At 31.5% G+C, this 18,351-nt stretch overlaps 1 protein-coding gene across 1 annotated transcript; it reads right to left on the reverse strand.

The window, feature by feature from the left end:
- Positions 1 to 5,548: 5,548 nt before the first annotated feature.
- Positions 5,549 to 7,006, reverse strand: LOC133696982 (homeobox protein knotted-1-like 6). Its single transcript, XM_062119288.1, has 3 exons — positions 6,443 to 7,006; positions 6,065 to 6,184; positions 5,549 to 5,911 (listed from the first exon to the last, which is right to left on the reverse strand). Exons 1-3 carry the CDS (start codon positions 6,713 to 6,715, stop codon positions 5,564 to 5,566), a joined length of 741 nt encoding a protein of 246 aa, XP_061975272.1. The 5' UTR covers positions 6,716 to 7,006; the 3' UTR covers positions 5,549 to 5,563.
- Positions 7,007 to 18,351: the final 11,345 nt, after the last annotated feature.

Below are 18,351 nucleotides of genomic sequence, written 5' to 3' on the forward strand. Positions count from 1 at the left end.
TTCAGGATTTCATTTCATGTTGTGATACCTTATAAAATGTTTTAGGGTTTTTCTCTTTCAATCCCCTCCGAGTTTTCTTTTTCAATCTCAATTTTTAAAACTCAAGTACTTGTGTCTAAAGCCAATTAGATTATTACATAAACTAACTTAACATTAATTGTCCCAATTAAGAAGAGAAATAAATATATAGAAAATAGGAAAGAAGAGAACAACATATGCATGTACTAACATTAGTAATCGATTGAAAAACTATTTAAGTGACTTCTAGCCTACTGTTTAGATCCGTTATTTTTAAAATATTTTTTATTTTAAAATAATATTTTTTTTTATTTTTTAATATTAGTATATTAAAATAATCCAAAAAAATCCAAAAAATTAAATTTAAATAAAAAATTAAATTTTTAATAAACACGCAGCAAACAACCATTACTATTTCTTTCCTGATAGCATATATAATCAATACTATTTTCTTAGCTTATGTTTCTTATGGTACATGGATTAGTACTCCTTTATGTTTTTAATAAAAAAATACTCGAATTTTGATTAATGTATAATTAATAAAATTATTGAGAGAGAAAAAGACATGATAGGTTTTTAAGGGTGCACACATATTTATTTATATATTAACTATCATTTATATGCGGGAATAATAAATACAAATATATTATTTTATCTTTAAACTAAATATATTTGTGACAAATTATACTTTGTAGAAATAATTGCATGCTACATTTATTTCTAATAAGAAAATCTACCCTGCTCAAAACATGACAAGATCCCTTCTCTTGCATATTATATTTGAGTTATTAAATATAAATTTATAATTTCAATACAGTATATAAGGAAATAAAAATAAAATCAAGATTGTTTTTAATAAACAATTAGGATCCTGATTTTATACGTGGCATACATTCATAATTCATACAATACCATTTCATACGAAGCGAATTTATGTTATATTACATGCGATTAAAAAAAAGAAGAAGAAAGCATGGTGGTTTCACCGGAGGTGCCCTTAAAAGTTGTTACTTTTCCCATGTTAAAAAAGCTGAAGGTCAGGCAGCGTTTCGTTTGGTTATATCGTTTGTCAGTGAGAGGCAGACTCAGAGAGTTACTGCGGACAAGATGGTAGCCTATCAAATCAAGCTTGCAGAGAAGACTGCAGAGAAGGTGAGGTATGGTTTTTGAACGACGATCTCAAATTATTGAGAACAGAAAATTGATGGCCCCGAACCAAAACCAAGGCAGCCCTAGTAATAGCTATAATCAAAGCAATTTATAACCCTAGTAATAGCTATAATCAAAGCCAAATAGCCTACTGATATAATGAATCCATACCTCAATCATCTCTGAACTTCCAGTTATGGAAATTGCTAGCGTGACATTGATATTGATTCTTCCCAAAGGAGTAAGATCTCTGCTGTTCATAAATCTAATAACAAGAATAAGATTTGCTACGGTTTTGCTGGCAAGGTGTGCGTATGCTCTGCGATAGTTAGTTTTTGTAGCTGTGGTTTATAGTTTTGTTTTAAACCAAAGTTTTACGAGAATATTTAATGGGATCCTACGCTAACCATTTCTCTAACAGGGCCGTACTTGTGAGTGATTTAGAATTTAATGGAGCGAACAAATCCTCCCAATTATTGTTATTTTCCACCAGACCTTAAAATAATGCTAAATGTTACGGGAAATTGTGGACAGCGACGGGAAGCGGGATGGGAGAACACGCTGGAAAGAAGCCAAACTTGGGACCCGCAACAGCCCAAGTTCGAAGCTGAATGATAAGACACGTGTGAAGCACATCAAGAAGCACAAAGACCCACAAAGCCACAAAGAAACAAATGTCCATGGAAATGACAACCACTAAACTATACATTCCATATAGCAGACAGAAACAATAGCTAGCTAGAGCACGAACAGGTTCTGCTCAGTGCTAGTGTAGAGGCAAGACAAGTAGAGATGGCATTCAATGATGAACTCTCTCTCTCTCTAGTCTTTCTTTATACAGAAGGAAAAAAGGTAGTGGGATCACAGCGAAATCTGCGGGAGTCCCATGTGAACTCCGGCCACCCGCCCTAACCGGGCATAAAGACCCATAAAGTAGCCTTCATTAATTTAGCCTGTACCCACCGCCTACCCCACATGCATTGCATACCAGATAACACCAAACAATCACTCTCCTGTCCGAGCAAGTCAAGAACTACATGCATGCTATGCTATATGCTATAACAGGAGGTTTTTTTAGGGAGCACCACCTTGTGTATTCACCTATCCAACTATCAGACAAGTCTACATATATTTCATTTAGCACGGACAATAGATGGAGCACCAACTAGCTAGAGCATTGATGATTCATTAATAGACAGATGCTGGACTTTAAAAAAAATTAATCATCGTGTACTCTAGCATGTATGTTTTGCCGAAGCGGGGAACCTTACGAAACAAATAATGGACATCCAGGGATCCTGCAGTAGCACCCAACACTTTTGACACAGCTGCTATGCAAGGGCGTCAAGGCAAAGAACGTGAATAATTAATGAAAGGAGGATTCGACTTTTTTTTCTCCTCTCCACTAATGCATGTTGCAATTCTATTTAGTAGCAGAAAAAATGCTTATATATATCTTGAATCTTTATCGATTGCAAATTTCAACTCAATATTGACTGCGTCATCTAGCCAAATAAATTTCGAGGAAACGTAACCCTGGAAAGTTTAGCATGGACTATCAAATGCCTTAAGTTCCGAACATAATGGTGCAGCAGCCCAGTTTTTATCAGCAAAGCAATCTACCAAGTTGTATTAAACAAATAGCATTACAAAATGCATGAGGGACATGTCCATCTAAGATCGACTGGGAAATGCAATGAAGGCAATACATGATAACAGCTAGCTAGATAGCGGCAGTATCAATCATCATGGTCGTCATCGACATCATTAATAATAATAATAATAATAATAGATAAATAGCAGACCTGAAAGGATAACACAAAGTTAAAGCAGCCTTGCAGATATGCACCTTAGCACAATCAGAGCACGTGAATGTATGCTAATATGTAGTGTCCAATTGACATCCGTTGTCATGTCTACAAAGTCTTAGCAAACGTTGGTCTTCTGAAAAATTAAAAGATTTGAAAGTCCACTAAAGCAGAAGAGAAAACAAGAAACGCCGGGAAGGGAAGATGAGATGAGAAATGATACGAACATCTTGCAAAAGGGCAGCTGGTACTTTCGAATGAAAACAATAATAGATCGAAGCTGCCAACTAATACCAACCAGATAAGTGTGATTTCACAAGCTTTATCATGTTTAAGTTGATAATCACCCTGAGAATCTGAGGCTGCCATGCCCATTTCACATGCAAGACCTCCACTTGTGCTTAAAAAAAGTGCTTTCCATCCTGTCTTAAGGGTTTTGACAAGCAAGCAAGGGAAGTCCTAATGCAGTCAGCAAGTGCAATGTGTTCTAGGTTTACTTCTACTTTTCTGCCATTTAAAAAATAGGATTTAAATTAAGTTACACGGCCTTAAAAGAGTTTTGAGGGTTAAAATATCAAAAAGCAACTTTATGTCATATAGGAGTAAAATGGCAGTTATCATCCAGCCTCGAGCTGAATTCTTGTAGAAAATCATCATTTATAGCCATGAGATTAGTTAGATTCCATATGTCACGCGACAATCTATTGTTGATGAGGATTATAATAACAAAATACTCTCTGTTTATAAAATTATTTATCCATGCTTGAAATCTAAACAGCTACCCAAAAGATAATAGCTGCGGCAAGAGCACTTTAGAAACAGAAGCCTGTCAGTTCTTAAACAATTTCTAAAGTTCAATTTTTCACACTCCACCATCCTTATCCATGCTCTATTGGAACTTGAATTTCTTTAAAGTGACCATACTGGGTATCATTACAGGTCAATGACATTCCCATTGGAACTAGGCAAGCCCAATTTATTTTACAACCATGTGAAGGTCCAAAGCATGCAACATATACAGGTAGTCTGAAACATAGATTTTTGCGTTTTCTTGGAACCATGCGCACCAAAGAAAGGAAAGGCTAAATGCAAGGGAACTCAACCACTCAAATGACGAATTCCCATTCACCAAAAAGAAAACTAATTCATAAGATGAAAGTAATGAAAATTAGCCTTTAATCAAAACTTCTATAACTCATTTGTTGCTCTCGGGAATAAAATTAGAGCAGTGCTTGCAATAGGCTTTGAATGAGAGATAATTTGACTAGCAAATACTATCAAACAAACACAATGCAACAATATTACCATCTAAAGGTTTAAAATTATTTTGAGATTGTGTGGAGATATTCTCATCAATTTAGAGGAGCACACAAGCTTCTGAATGATTTCTTATCTTTCCACAAGACTGCATCATTCATGACCATATTCATAGGCAAGTTCAGCTAAATTATTACTTGAGAATGTTCTGTCTGCACAGGAATATCCATGTCAAAGAAAACTCAAGCAGCTTCAAGCTAGTTAGGACCTTAGGGTGTAACACTAGATAATGCTCTAATCTTTTAACTATCACCATTTTATTATATATATATATATATATAAAGCATGCTTGGGAAAAGCAGTGATCGACAAGTGCAACAAAGAAACAAGGCCACATTAAAACAATTTCTAACAGCAAAAATCCCTTGACTCTTTTCTTGGTCTAATTAGCTATGCACACATTTTTCCGTGTTCGAGTTTCTCAGCTAAGCAACGACGCCATACTAGTTAAACTAAACTATATTAAACTAATCACATCAAGTCATCAAATAATGTTTAAAAAAAAAATTAACGGCATGCCGCATACAATAAGAGTGCAAGAGATGTAGAATGGCAACTTTCATTTACTTTGATAAAATCTCAAACGGTGAATTGGCTGGTCAAATTAGGACTTGTGCTTCTACCAAGAAGCATTAACTAATTGGTTCTCCATAATCAATGGTCTTTTAGTTGGAAAGGCACCCGCCACTGTACAAATACTATCGGACTACTATTTAATCCCTGAGCTCTGAAATGTCAAATCCAGAATCTCTAAAACAAAGGGTTCTACTTTGAAGCCTCATTTTTCCTGACACCGACAAGGGGTGGAAAGAAGATGAAAGCGAGAAAAAGAGATTAAAAGGAAGGACTCGCAACAGAAAGGATGAGTGGGAAAACGCAAGTAAAATCAAGCTCATGCAACGATGAACTGAAAAGGGAAAAGGTTCGAAGACTGTTGCAAAGTCCATCACTGCAGAACCATTAACCTTCTTACTCCATCATTTACAAAACAAGGACGAGAAATATGACATAAGATCATAACAAACCCAAATTACCACAAGAGATTAAGTATTTCAGGTTATTAATTCAAGAAGGAAGCGTGTACTATATTTACTTAAATGAGCACCAGTTGTTGCTAATGTAAGACAAGGCACAAGTGTCTAGCTAGCTAGGGTTTTTGTTGTTTGTTTTGTTTGTTTGTGATGTTATCGCTGTACCCGTATTCTTCGATTGTTCTCTTATCGATAAAGGAGTTTTTGCAGATAATAAAGAAAAAGAAAAAACGAAAAATGTCAGTAACTAGGTAGGACTAGGAAAGCATGGCCAAACTCGTGGGTTTCATGTATTATTAACACCATGAGTAAAAACACACGAATCTGCACTTGAGACGCATTGATAATGATGATAAGATTGTAATTTGCACTAATAATGCAATAACAGAGAAGACTACACAAGTATAGCACAAAAGTCAAAGGATCTTCCATAGAAGGAGAAAGAGACTGACCAGAGAGGCTTCTGAAGGAGGCACCGGTGCAGAGATTACGAAGCTGCATTTCAATCTTGTTCAAGAAGGTTGTTGCTTCATCGAAAGGCCTTTCAAGATCAGATTTATACTTCACCAACAAATCACAGTAGGTTTCCTACAAAGAAACACAAGGCAGATGAGAAAAACCCAAACCCCATAAAAAAATATATATAAATATATATATATATATATATATATATATATATATATATATAGAGAGAGAGAGAGAGAGAGAGAGAGAGAGAGAGAGAAGGGTGGGGGAGGGGACCATGAACTCGTCTAGCTCGGGATCAGCTCCCCAGTACGTGGAGACAGCGCCTTGCTTGAAAAGGTCGTTTTCTCGCCGGATTTCATCCAAGAAACACGCTATCCCCGGAGGCGCCCCTACCTGCCAAAACAAAACAAATCCTCTAAAGCTCTATATGCGATTCATGAGCTAATATACAATTCTCAAAGTCCCAAAAAAGTCATCAAGAAATACTACTAGCCCTTAAATAGCAATTTATATATAGATTAGCACTCTACAACTTTTTCTTTGCCTAGCTAGTAGCTAGGTCTTGTAGCTTCCATGTATATAATAGGAGTAAAACTGTTATCAATTCAACTGCTGCTAATGCTATGCTTTCAGTGCTAGTTGGATGATCACCTTCTGGCAATCGATATAAGCCTCGAGTAAACGAGGATAGCAAGGATGCGAGGCAATTTTGGCTTTGATCAAAGCGGACATATCTTCTTCTGTTCTGATCGAAGCCGCCTCTGAAAGCAACTCTTCGGATCCAAGAATCGGAATCCGCAGCCGAAGAGTTTCTGAAGACAGCAAGCTCTGGTACTCCGATTGTAAAATCAAATCCTCCGGCGACATCAACGCCTTGTCTGAGTAGCCCGCCACCGTCGAGTGCAGACCGTACGCTCCGTCCATATTAGCAGAAGGAAGAAGGCACAGGCAGCTTGGCCTTCTAACTTTGTTTTCTTAGCGTTTTGTTCTTAATTTGTAGTTTTTCTGTGTTTTTGGAGTTGGAGTTCCATTAGTAAAGACTCTTAAGTTTGAATTTGCTGGGACTATAGAAGCTGAAAGGGGCCTTCGAGGTGTGATCTTATGGCTAACATATAAACAATGGACAGATGTTCAAGCAAGTGGGAAGGGAGGATGTCATCTGAGAGGAAAAATTGAGAAGAACAGGGAAAAAAAAATTTTCACCCTCCTGTTATTTTTACCTTTGTGTTGCGTGATTTTTGCAGAATTTATATTGGATTGCTGTTTTTTTCCTTTTTCCTTTGTTATTATTATTTTTTTTTGCAGAAATTAATATTAAAAATAAATAAATAAAAACATTTTAAAAATCAACGACAAATATTTTAATTTATTTTTTAAATTTAATTCGTATGTAGGGATTTATAGGAGATAGAGCTTAAAATAGAAAACATTAGAGCTAGCTTTTTAGAGTATAAAGTACTTTTAGCATCAGCATAAATCATGTACAGGCCAATTAATGTTTTTTAATTTATAAAAAATAACTTTTAAAATAAAAAAAGTGTGGATATGCACGGGATAGATTTTAAAATTAAAGAGCAACAGAGTTACTTGGCTTCTTAGAATATGGATCAGGTTTAGCATCATCTCAGATGATCATGTGCAAGTCATATGACGTTTTGTTAATTTAGATTATGAAAATAAACAAGATGACATGTTAAAAATTAAAAAAATATATTTTTTTTTAATCAATGATTAAATTAACATGATTAAGAATATATTAAGCAATTACCTTAAAATACTTCAATGCCTTTTTATCTTTTAATTATTTACTAATTTGTTTTGCTTCTCATGTACAAAATAGCTCCTGTCTGTACATCCGAAAAGACTCTAAAATATCTTTATTGATTATTTCTTTGAAAAACAAACAGTAAAAGGGGTAGAATATATATATATATATATATATATATATATATATATATATATATATATATTTAATTCAATTTCAATTCCTTTTTAAGGTGTATGTATATATTAGAATGGATTTTTTTTATTAACGTGATTGTCTGGACCAGTTTGTGCGTACCTCAATTAATTTTATGGGTCTTAAAATTAATAATCATATAAGCCTTCAGTAGCAATCATGTAAGCAACTATAAAATTCAAACCTGAAATTATAAGAAAAATAAATTTTTTAATCCTAAATTTTTTATTATTGGATCACCTATTATATATGTTGCCTTTCATGCTCATAGCCATGCTATTTTTTCTTGATTATACTGTCCAGGAAATCAGCTTCGCATACACATATTATACTCACCTGTCGGCCTTGAACATCGAAATATCATCGTGCTAATATGTCATTAGAGCAGTAATATGAGCTGTTTCTTTACCATGATTATTTAAGTAATTAACAAAAACTATCACCTCATATGCAGTTTTTTATCTATTTTTGACTTATTAAAAAAAGTATTTATAATTTATAATTTATCCTTTAGCATTTCATATATTTAAAATTAAGCTTCATAATTTGTTACGGTTTGTTTTTTATATTGTTATTTCAATCCTATAGCTCATATTACGGGTTAACAGGTTAACCTAATTAACTCGTGGTTTCTCTTTCTTTTTTAATTTGTATTTTTTTTTAATTTTATATTTCGACATTAGAATGATTACGAATTAGACTTCATGATTTGTTCCAGTTTACTTTCTACTAGGTTATTTTAATCTCATGACCCGAATTATGAGTTTTACGAGTTGACCTAGATTGACTCGGGTCATTTTATTATATCATTTTTTTATTGAATTTTTTTTTTAATTTCATTCTTCAACAACTAGTTGGATGAAAATTATGCTTAATAATTTATTTTGATATACTTTACATGAGGTTATTTCATTTTCTTGACCTGAATTTGAGAGTTTGACAAGGTAAAATAGGATGATCAAGGTTGTTTTTTTCATTTTTCTTTTTATAAGGCTATCTCGGTATCATGACCTAGATTATGAGTTTAGTGGGTTAATTCATGTTGTTTTTTGTGTTTTTTTTTAATTGATTTTTTTTCAATTTCACCCCTTAATATCGAATTATTTAGGAATTGAGCTTCATAATTTGTTTTGATTTACTTTTTACAGGGTTATCCTGGTCTAATAACTCGAGTCAAGGGATTTGACAAGTTTGGGTTCACTCATGTTGTTTTTTTGTTCTTTTTATAATTGATTTTTTTTTTAATTTTATCATTCAATATTGTGTTGATTGATAACTGAATTTTATAATTTGTTTTGATTTGTTTTATACGAGGTTATTATGATCTCATGACCTGAGTAATGAATTTAACAATTAACTCAAGCTAGCTCAGGTAAATCAATTATGTTGTCATCTCAATATTATTTTAAAAAAATTATTTTGAATTTTTTTGTTAAATAATAATTTTATTGGTTAATTGAATTATCTTTAAACCTATAAAATTAATCAGGTCACGTAAAACCAACACCTATATAATTTAAATTCTTTTCTATTAAAAAACCATCAAAAATATTTAAATAATTTGATATATTAAAATAAAAATAATTTGACTCGGTGTGGCACTTGCAAACTATATGATTATAACTCTAGAATTCATCAAGTGAATGTTTTGACGTCTTTTCATCTTTTTGGTAGTACGGGAATAAATTTTACAGGGTAAACTTCTTTTTCTTGCCCTATAAATTCATCAATTTTCACTTCTACCCGTATAGGGTAAACTTCTTTTTTTTTTTTCCCAACTATCTTTGTTTTTTCATTTATTTTGAGTTATTAAACAAACGCTGCCTTAAATATATTTAAAATAAAATTAAAAAACTCAAACGAATTTACCTTTTCGTGAAACTAATCGGATTTTTCAACAGATCTACTCAACATAAATTCCACTCAACCAACTCACCGAGGTAGAAAGAGTTTTGGTTGTAGTAATCGAGTGTAATTTGAAATCGAACGTTGTTTAGAGTCATTCAAGCTGAAATTCAATGCACGCAAAATCTAAAATGCTGTCAAGGAGATAAATTAATTGGACGATTTTATTCCTCACTTTATCTTGGATTGTGATTGACAGTGCTGTTAAGGAGAAGCCAAACTTGCAACTTGCAAGAATTTTTTTCTTTTTATAAAAAAAGCAAGGAATATATGGGATTATTAATGATAATTTATGGTTGGTATGATTTTTATAAATTGATTCAAGTATGTTTTGGCTTTTTTTTATTAACATTGATGTTCAGGTTAATTTACGCGTACCTCAACTAATTAATCCCACGGCCATGAAGTTAACGACCATGTAAGCCTCCAGTAGTTTTCAGGTTTGTAAAACTCGAATTAGTGATCTCTAGAAAATAAATATAGAATCTAACCAATTAAGCTACACTTTTCATATATATTTCATATATATGTTTTGGTTCTTAACTCTGTGAGAAGTTATAACCATGTTGTTGGATTGAAAATAACTTTTAACTTTGTTTTAAAATTGGACCAAATTCTGCTTTAATAGAAAAATAAGATTTTTAATTCATAACTTACACTGCATTTATTTTATAATAAAGTTGATTTGAATAATTTTTATCGAATATATTTCTAAATCAAAGTTATTTTAACTTGTTTGTGTTATGAATTGCTTATAAAAATATATAAATTCTAGATAATCAAAATTCATACCACTCAAGATTTTTAACGACTCGTGATTAATTTGCCGAGGAATAACGAGGAAGAAGCAGAAGCACCTCTCGCCCAGCAAAAGCATGCCCAGAAAGAGTAAGGATAGGAAAGTTACTCCCATTTTTGCTCTTATCAGCTGGAACACAGCTACCGGAAAATAATATTCCAGCATATATAACAATATATTAGCACATCTTGATTGGCTTCGTAGATGCCGAAAAAAGATAGAAGAATATTATATCGACCAAAAAAAAAACTTTACTTAGATAATAGTATAAATTAAACTTTTTAAAACGATGGTTGCTGGCTTTCCCTAGGATGGGATGGCATCTTGTCTAATTGAAAATATAATTAAATATTACCATTATAGTAATATTGAGAATAAATATGTTATTCTAGGTAGCTATGCCGGCCTTTATTTTGACATAAAAAAATATTAAAAAAAATAAATATTTTTTTAAATAAAACAATATAATATTAAGATAACTGACTCGAATAAGTTTAATAAACTCTGTTAATTTAATAATATTACTAGAAAATAAGATATTGACAATAAACAAAGCAAAATAAAAATAACGATTCAATGCAAAATATAAACATTTGTTAATATTATAAAAATATATCTTCACAATATTCCAAAAACATCCTAATGATCTTATTTGTTAACAAAGTAAAAATTATATGAGAATAAGATAATTTCATCGAAAAAAATAAAAACAAATATGAATAAATAAATAAGACAAAAAAAAGTTAATTATTATTAATTTTTTAAACCATGATCTGGATTATATATAAGACCGAAAGCTCTATATATAAAAAAAATTGTTAAGGGTTAGCATCATAAAAAAAAAACAACACAAAAAAATCCAAAATAAAAATAATGAATGTTAAAATTGTAATAAAAAACAAATCAAAAGTCGACAACAAATTTTAAATTTGAGAGTTAAATTGAAAATAATAAAAACATTAATAAAAGTACAAAAATCAAAAGAACAAAGAAAAATAAAATAATACATTATAAACTTAGAATAAAGGGTGAAACTAAATAATAATGAAACTTTCATAAAAGATTCAAGGAAAAAAAATAAAAAATCATAAAAATAACCATCAAATCCTAAACATCAAAATATAATAAAAAAAATAAATATAGAGAATTCTTCAATGGTTTTTTTACATTAAAAAGAAATCATAGATGTAAATCAAAAAACTTATGCACGCATTTAATTAAACAATCCAATAACCATTGTGTAAAGCAATGAAAAAATAACATCAACAATAAAAAAAATAAAATTGAGAAAATCAAGTGAAAAATAAATATCAAGATATCCAGCATCACAATACGAGTAATTTACCAGGTTATATTTAATGAATTCTTTGATCAAAATAAATTTGCAATAAAAAAAACACATAAAATTTATCATAGAAAATGACACCCATGTAAAATTAATTAACAATAATTAAAAAAAAATGCAAGGCTGCACATATGAAAAATCTTATAAAAAAATCTATATCTAAATAAAAAACAAATTTAATCTATATAAAAATAAGAAAAAAATCATAAATGAATCATAACTACCTCTCTAAAAATTAAACATACTTAATATCATTTAACAATAATCACAATCTAATTAAAACATAAACCCAAAATTTATTTGAAAAAATATACACAAATAATGCATTATTTTTTAAAAAAACTAAAAATTAAAAAAAAAGAATCGGCCAAGTCCCCCATCTAGCCTAATAAAGCAACGGTTCACACGCAGGCCTGTGTTTTAATGGGGTGGATGATGTGTTGTCAGCCCTAATTATTTAAAAAATAAATAAAATGACGCATTGTCTATGTCAGCAGACAACACGTTATCGTCTCAATCCAGAATCATTGGCCGGAAAAACATGCTTCTTTGTTTTTTTCATCTAAAATCTCATTTCCAACCTTAGAGACCTTACTAAAACAATCTATGGCCACTAAAAAACCAATAAACCACCCCAAAAACCTGAAATCCACTCGAAAAAATTATTCTCAAGCTAAAATATGTTGTTTTAGGAGTTTTTAAGGTAAAAATAAAGACCTAAACATAACCCCCCTCATTATATGGAATCTTTTGACACAAAAATCAACTATTTTAGTGGCCAGAGTCTTTCTCAACAGCCACTTTCTATTTTTAAGTTGAAATTTGACGACTCCCTCTCTCTCCTCCGAACAGAAAAGGACTGAAAAAAAAAAATAAAGTTTGGTATAAAAATATATTGTCCTTAAATTTAAGGGACTAGTCACTTAGTATCTAAAAAATATGGAGGATTAAAATAAATGTTTCAACAAAAGTTTCAACATTCCCTCTATGTTAGCCGAGATTTTCATTTCAGTCCCTTAGATTTCAATTCAACCCTCCCTCCTAAAAAAATATGCAATTGGGGGCCAATTTGGGTTCAAAAAGGTTCTAAAAAAATAAAAGTTCATTGACCAAAGTGAAAATTACCATAAAACACACTACAATCCAAAATGTATTATGAAAAAGTGCACAATATTTAAAGTATAGTAAAAAGCTGATGCCTTCTAGTTTTGTTTTGTTTGTAACAAGATATATCTCGGAAGATATGCAGAAAATAAAGGAATGACGATTTGTATTTCTTATCTAGTTGTTTTGTTCACAATATATTGTTTTGTATTTTAAACTTCTAACCTTATCTGTAATACCAAACATCATGTAAATATCTTTATAAATATATGAATATACTTCATGTTGCTGTAATATATGAACTGGTCTTCTCAATTCTTTCAACTTAATTGGTACCCCACTTGATCTCATATGGCCTCTTCAAATGAATCCTCCACCATTGTTAATGGCTCAAACCTGTATCCTTCTTATCTCTCGTCTCAAAAGACAGCTCTAGCCTTTGAACCAAAGGTCTCAGAGTTACTCTAATTATTTATTAACAGCTAAATATTGGTCTGACCAGCTTGACGCTGTTCTTCAATTGATCTTCAGAATTCCTTCTTACACTCTTCATCTTGAACTACATTCTTCCCTTACAATAGACAACACAGAACTCGAGTCCCCGTTTAATTCAATACCTCACTTAGCCCTTTCAATGCCACGTGGAATCTGCTCCTTCATTAGCTTCTTGGTCACAAAGTGTCGAACCATCTCATTAAAATCGAAGCAGTTCCCTGATTATCAACTATTTTACTCCATTAAGCATCCTTTTTAGGCTTTTCCATAATTACCCTTCCCTCCAAACCAAAAACCTGCTCTTAAATAGTAAACGATCGACATTGGTGTGATGCTATACAAGCTGAATTCAGTGCTCTCTTAAATAATAAAACTTGAAATATTATTAATAAAGGTTTAAATATTTTTTAATAATATTAATTAATTTCCAATTAAACTAAACATAAATTTTAATTTCTATTCTAAAATGTTAATTCATCGTTATAGTTATAGACGACGGCTTTAAAATTAAGATAAATTCGAATGTTTTGAATTTTAATTTCCATGTAGTTAGATGTACCGAGACAAAAATCATAATTATAAGTTTTTATTTTTAATTAATTTACTTTAGATTTTAATTCAGTTTCATTATAAAATAGGTCTCAAATTCTCAATTTATTTTTAACTTTTATTCAATTAATTTCCAATTAAATGAGCTGCAATGTAAATTATAGTTATCATTTTTTGTATTCCTTATTCTTTTTCAATTAAAATGATTTCTAAAGTGACTTAATTTGCAATGCCTTCGAAGTTAGGCGACGAAATGAAACATAATTTAAAATTATTTTTTGTTTTTAATATTTTTAATCTAAAATAGTTTCTACATCGTCAAATTAAATTATATATTTCTGAAAAAAATGGAATCGAAATAAAGCTGACAACAAGTAATCAAATCATGGATAACTCGTTGAGAAACGGAGGGGGTGGCGGTAAGCAAACTGTTAACATAGAGGGACTCAGTTGTAAATTTCATAGTTGTACGAAAATCAATAGACGGGGCCCTGCAGTAAGTATCCATCCAATCAAGCTCAATGGATGCCAGTGAAGCATGATAAAATGTTTATGGTATGAACTCTTTCTACTCATTGACTCCTTGTTCAGCTTGTACAGGCTTTGAAAACGGTTATTTTTTAAAATATTTTATTTTAAAAATATATTAAAATAATATTTTAAAATTTAATTATTTAAGAATATCAAAAAAAATATTAATTTGAAATAAATTAAAAATTAAAAAAATTCAAATTATTTTCAAAAAACATTTTTAAAACGTAAAAAACAAGTAGGTGTAATTAAGGACATGGCCTTGGGGCATCTTTGGTATATTATAAAGAATTCTTTATTTAAAAATATATTAGAATAATATTTTTTAAAATTTATTTTTGTTACGAGCCGATTAAAACAATTCAAAAATTAAAATATTAATTTAAAATTAAAATAAAATTTTAAAAATATAATTAGACTGTAATATCAAATAAAGATAAAATTCAAAACAAACTTTAATGATTATTAGACCTTTTCAAATATGATTGTCTAGCTTTGAAAATTAAAGAAAAATAGCTTGCTTAATGGCCGTTTTAATTATAAAACAAGTTTAAGCTCATCACTTAGGGTGATGGGTTAATTAGACCATTTTTAAAAAGATCGAGCCAACAAGGTTATACCCGAGCGTAAGAGTAATCATGCCGGGCATAACATGACCCAAACATGATGTGTGGCCCATGAAGCCCTAACCAAGTGAGTTCATGGGTTGATTGGGCTGTACCGTAATCTAATGTTTGGCACGTGGGGCTTGGATTTGGAGTGATTCGTTAATGGGTACGGGCAGATTATGGGCATCGGTTAATTTTATGATAAGCTATGAGATTTATTTAGTGGGCTGGGCATGCGGCCCATGAGAGCCCGAAGTGGAAACAACCAAGTATTACCATAAAAACCGGCTCGGTTCGTCATTTATAAAATAAATAAATAAAAGAAATAGTAGAACAAAGGTAAAATCAGTTTGGTGGCCTCAGGCCGTCTCTTCGAGCAAAAACCCAGTCGCCAGTGTTTGATACTCGTCAGATTCTTGGCTGACTGACGTGTCAAATTTTAGACTGCAAATAATGACAAGCTAGCATAGAGGTACCTCCCCCCTACCCTACGCATGAAAAAAATGTTCCTCTCTTTTCTCACTTAATTTTTTTTTTCTAAAATTCGGTCCATATTGTGTCCAATGATATTACAAAGTTAAAATAAGCATCATTTTATATGTATCTAGTAATTTAAAAATAAATTACTTCGAAGCTGCTAGTAAAAAGAAATGATGAAATAAGAGTACCTGTGCATGGAAAGCTCGGGTCTCTAATTTGAAGCTGACTTCTCTCTGCAGTTTCAGCCTTCTTCTCTCTTTTCTTTTCCTTCTGTTCATGTTCCAGGGAGCCTAGGTTGATTGTCTTGAAAGAAAACAAAAGAGAGAGCACTGCCTTGCTATCAATCCACATTGATAATAATCAGAGAAAAGAAAAGGCATGTAGTTTTGGGCTGGTATGGTTACATGTTCGTGCACTTCAGAAGGTTGGAAGAAAGGATACATTATTGCAAAGCTAGAGCAGAAGAAGAAGATGAAGACGAAGAAGAAGAAGAAGAAGAAGAAGAAGAAGAAGAAGTGTTTTTGAATACGTGGTGGAAGTTTTTCGAAGGATGCGGAGATGGAGTCTAGGAGGATTCTGGGCACTTCATTGGTTCTTTATATAAAAGATTTTTATTCTCAGAAATATGTCAAAATATACCTATCCCTAGCTAGGTCAACTACCTTCCTGCGATGCATATGAAACGTGAGAACGTGTTTCCTCCCCAAACAAGAAAACCTCCCAATTGGGTCCCCCGTTTATCAAGCATTTCCCCATTAATCTCACCATTAATATTTATGAAAAAAACTAACTAGCTAGTTTATTGACCAGCGTTGACCATGTTTAGATCAACATTACTTTGTTTTAAAAATATCTTTTTTCCCATTTTCTTTTAAAAGAACATAAATCGAAAAGGAGCATGAAGTGCATGATATATAGGGATTGGTTAATTAAGTTTCGAGACTAAATGAACTATTTAATTCATTTTACAAAACTAAAGGGACTAATTTACAGTCTACTAATAAATAAGCATATTTAGGGGCTAATTAAATACAATTATGCCACCTCACGGGATCGAGGGCAAAACCTAAGCCTAGGGTTGACACCTCGAACTAAATAATTATTTTTACTATTCCAGCCAAACTAATTTGTTCCCTCGTTAATAATGTTATCGCAAGAATCAATGCCGAGGGATATTTCATGGAGTGGATCTCTTGGGACATGTGCTTTGGTGCTTTAATATACAAAATTCAAGGAAGTCAAAAGAATATAACATGGTAGATTGACAAAAAAATAAAATAAAATAAAATAAAAACAGGATTAAATTGCTTTATGATCTCTTCTTTTCGTTGATTGAGCCACCTGGAAAACAAAATTCTTGCATCCACGACGCTTGGAGTTGATTTCCAGAAGGCTAGGGTTCAGAACACGAAGAACATTACATAAGGTAATGGTGGTGCAAGTGGCTGCACCATCACATATTATATATAAACACACACACACGCATGAAGAACATTACATAAGGTATATATTATGATAATGAAATGATGGAATATTTTCATACTAGTTTATCGTCAATTTAGATTAAATTAAATATATAGCAACTTGATGCATTAGATAAATCTAGATATTAATATTTTTTTTAATAATTAAAATGGTGTCTCGATAACCACGGTGTTTTAAAGTGTGTTTTTTGCTTTAAAATGTATTAACATATTTTTTTATTTTTAAAATTTATTTTTGATAACCGTAAGTAAATGAAAATAATTCAAAAACATAAAAAAAATAATTTAAAATAAATAAAAAAATTAAATCACAACAGTAAATCCAAGAACTAAAGCCATTGATTGGGTAACCTCAATGAACGAAAGCAGTTAAAAGAAAAAAGATAAAATTGGATTACTGACATGTGTTTGTCACAACGACCAGCATAATAATAATAATAATAATAATAATAATAATAATAGATTTGACTAGGGCTTTCATCATTTTGACTTTCTAGAGTCCTAATCATTAGCCAAATAGAAAGTTCACTGAGCCACAACCTTAATGATGCATTTTAAAAGAAAGAACGCTATACGTGGCAACAATTCGAATCCCCGAGATGCCCATGCATGTAAAGAAATCTAGCCTTTTATATATCTCCTGCCTGTGAGCTTGCCGATCGAGGTATCTAATTTTGTTAACTAATTGACTCTTAGAGCACATAGCACGGTCGACCTTGAGCCACGTTCCATGGAGCAACTCTTAAAAGCTGTGATTTTCCTAATCTAATCAGGATTAAAGGTGGCACAGACCAGCCAGATGTTTGTTCTTGAGTGCCAGTTTGGGTCCGTGACTTCGCCTGGCTGGCTATATCTGGTCACCAAAAGAAGAACCTGTGATCCCGGAACATGGTCCATTATCAGAGCTTTAGCAGGCAAAACGCGATTCCAGACAGCAATTTGTTTGATTCTGAAAGAAAGAGAGGGAAAAGAATGCTAGTCAAATGAGAATTCGTCTAAAGAAAAGTGCAATAACAGGAAGATGATAATTTGGGGACTTTTCCTTGGCTTTGGCATTTCATACGTTCATGTATACTTTTGTGTTTATCGATTCATCCATCATTCGTTTGTATTGTTTATCAAACTTGCCCCTATAGTTTTAAATAGTTTCAATATTATCCTTTTCCATTAAATCTCTTTAATGGAATACTTTACTCTCTTTTTTTCTTCATATTTCTTTTTTTAGTGAAAAATAGTTTATTGATTGCCTCTTGAATAATATTGTAAAATACAAATAATAAATTTGTTAAAATAATATAAC

The sequence above is a fragment of the Populus nigra genome, chromosome 6 (genome assembly GCF_951802175.1).
Source record: "Populus nigra chromosome 6, ddPopNigr1.1, whole genome shotgun sequence".
NCBI classification, from domain to species: Eukaryota; Viridiplantae; Streptophyta; class Magnoliopsida; order Malpighiales; family Salicaceae; genus Populus; species Populus nigra.

Excerpts from the sequence above, each read along its gene's own strand:
- LOC133696982 (XM_062119288.1), bottom strand. The coding sequence starts at position 6,715 with ATGGACGGAGCGTACGGTCTGCACTCGACGGTGGCGGGCTACTCAGAC. Across the intron at positions 6,185-6,442 it reads CTTATATCGATTGCCAGAAG|GTAGGGGCGCCTCCGGGGAT; the intron begins GTGATCATCCAA and ends TTGTTTTGGCAG. Across the intron at positions 5,912-6,064 it reads CCGAGCTAGACGAGTTCATG|GAAACCTACTGTGATTTGTT; the intron begins GTCCCCTCCCCC and ends GTTTCTTTGTAG.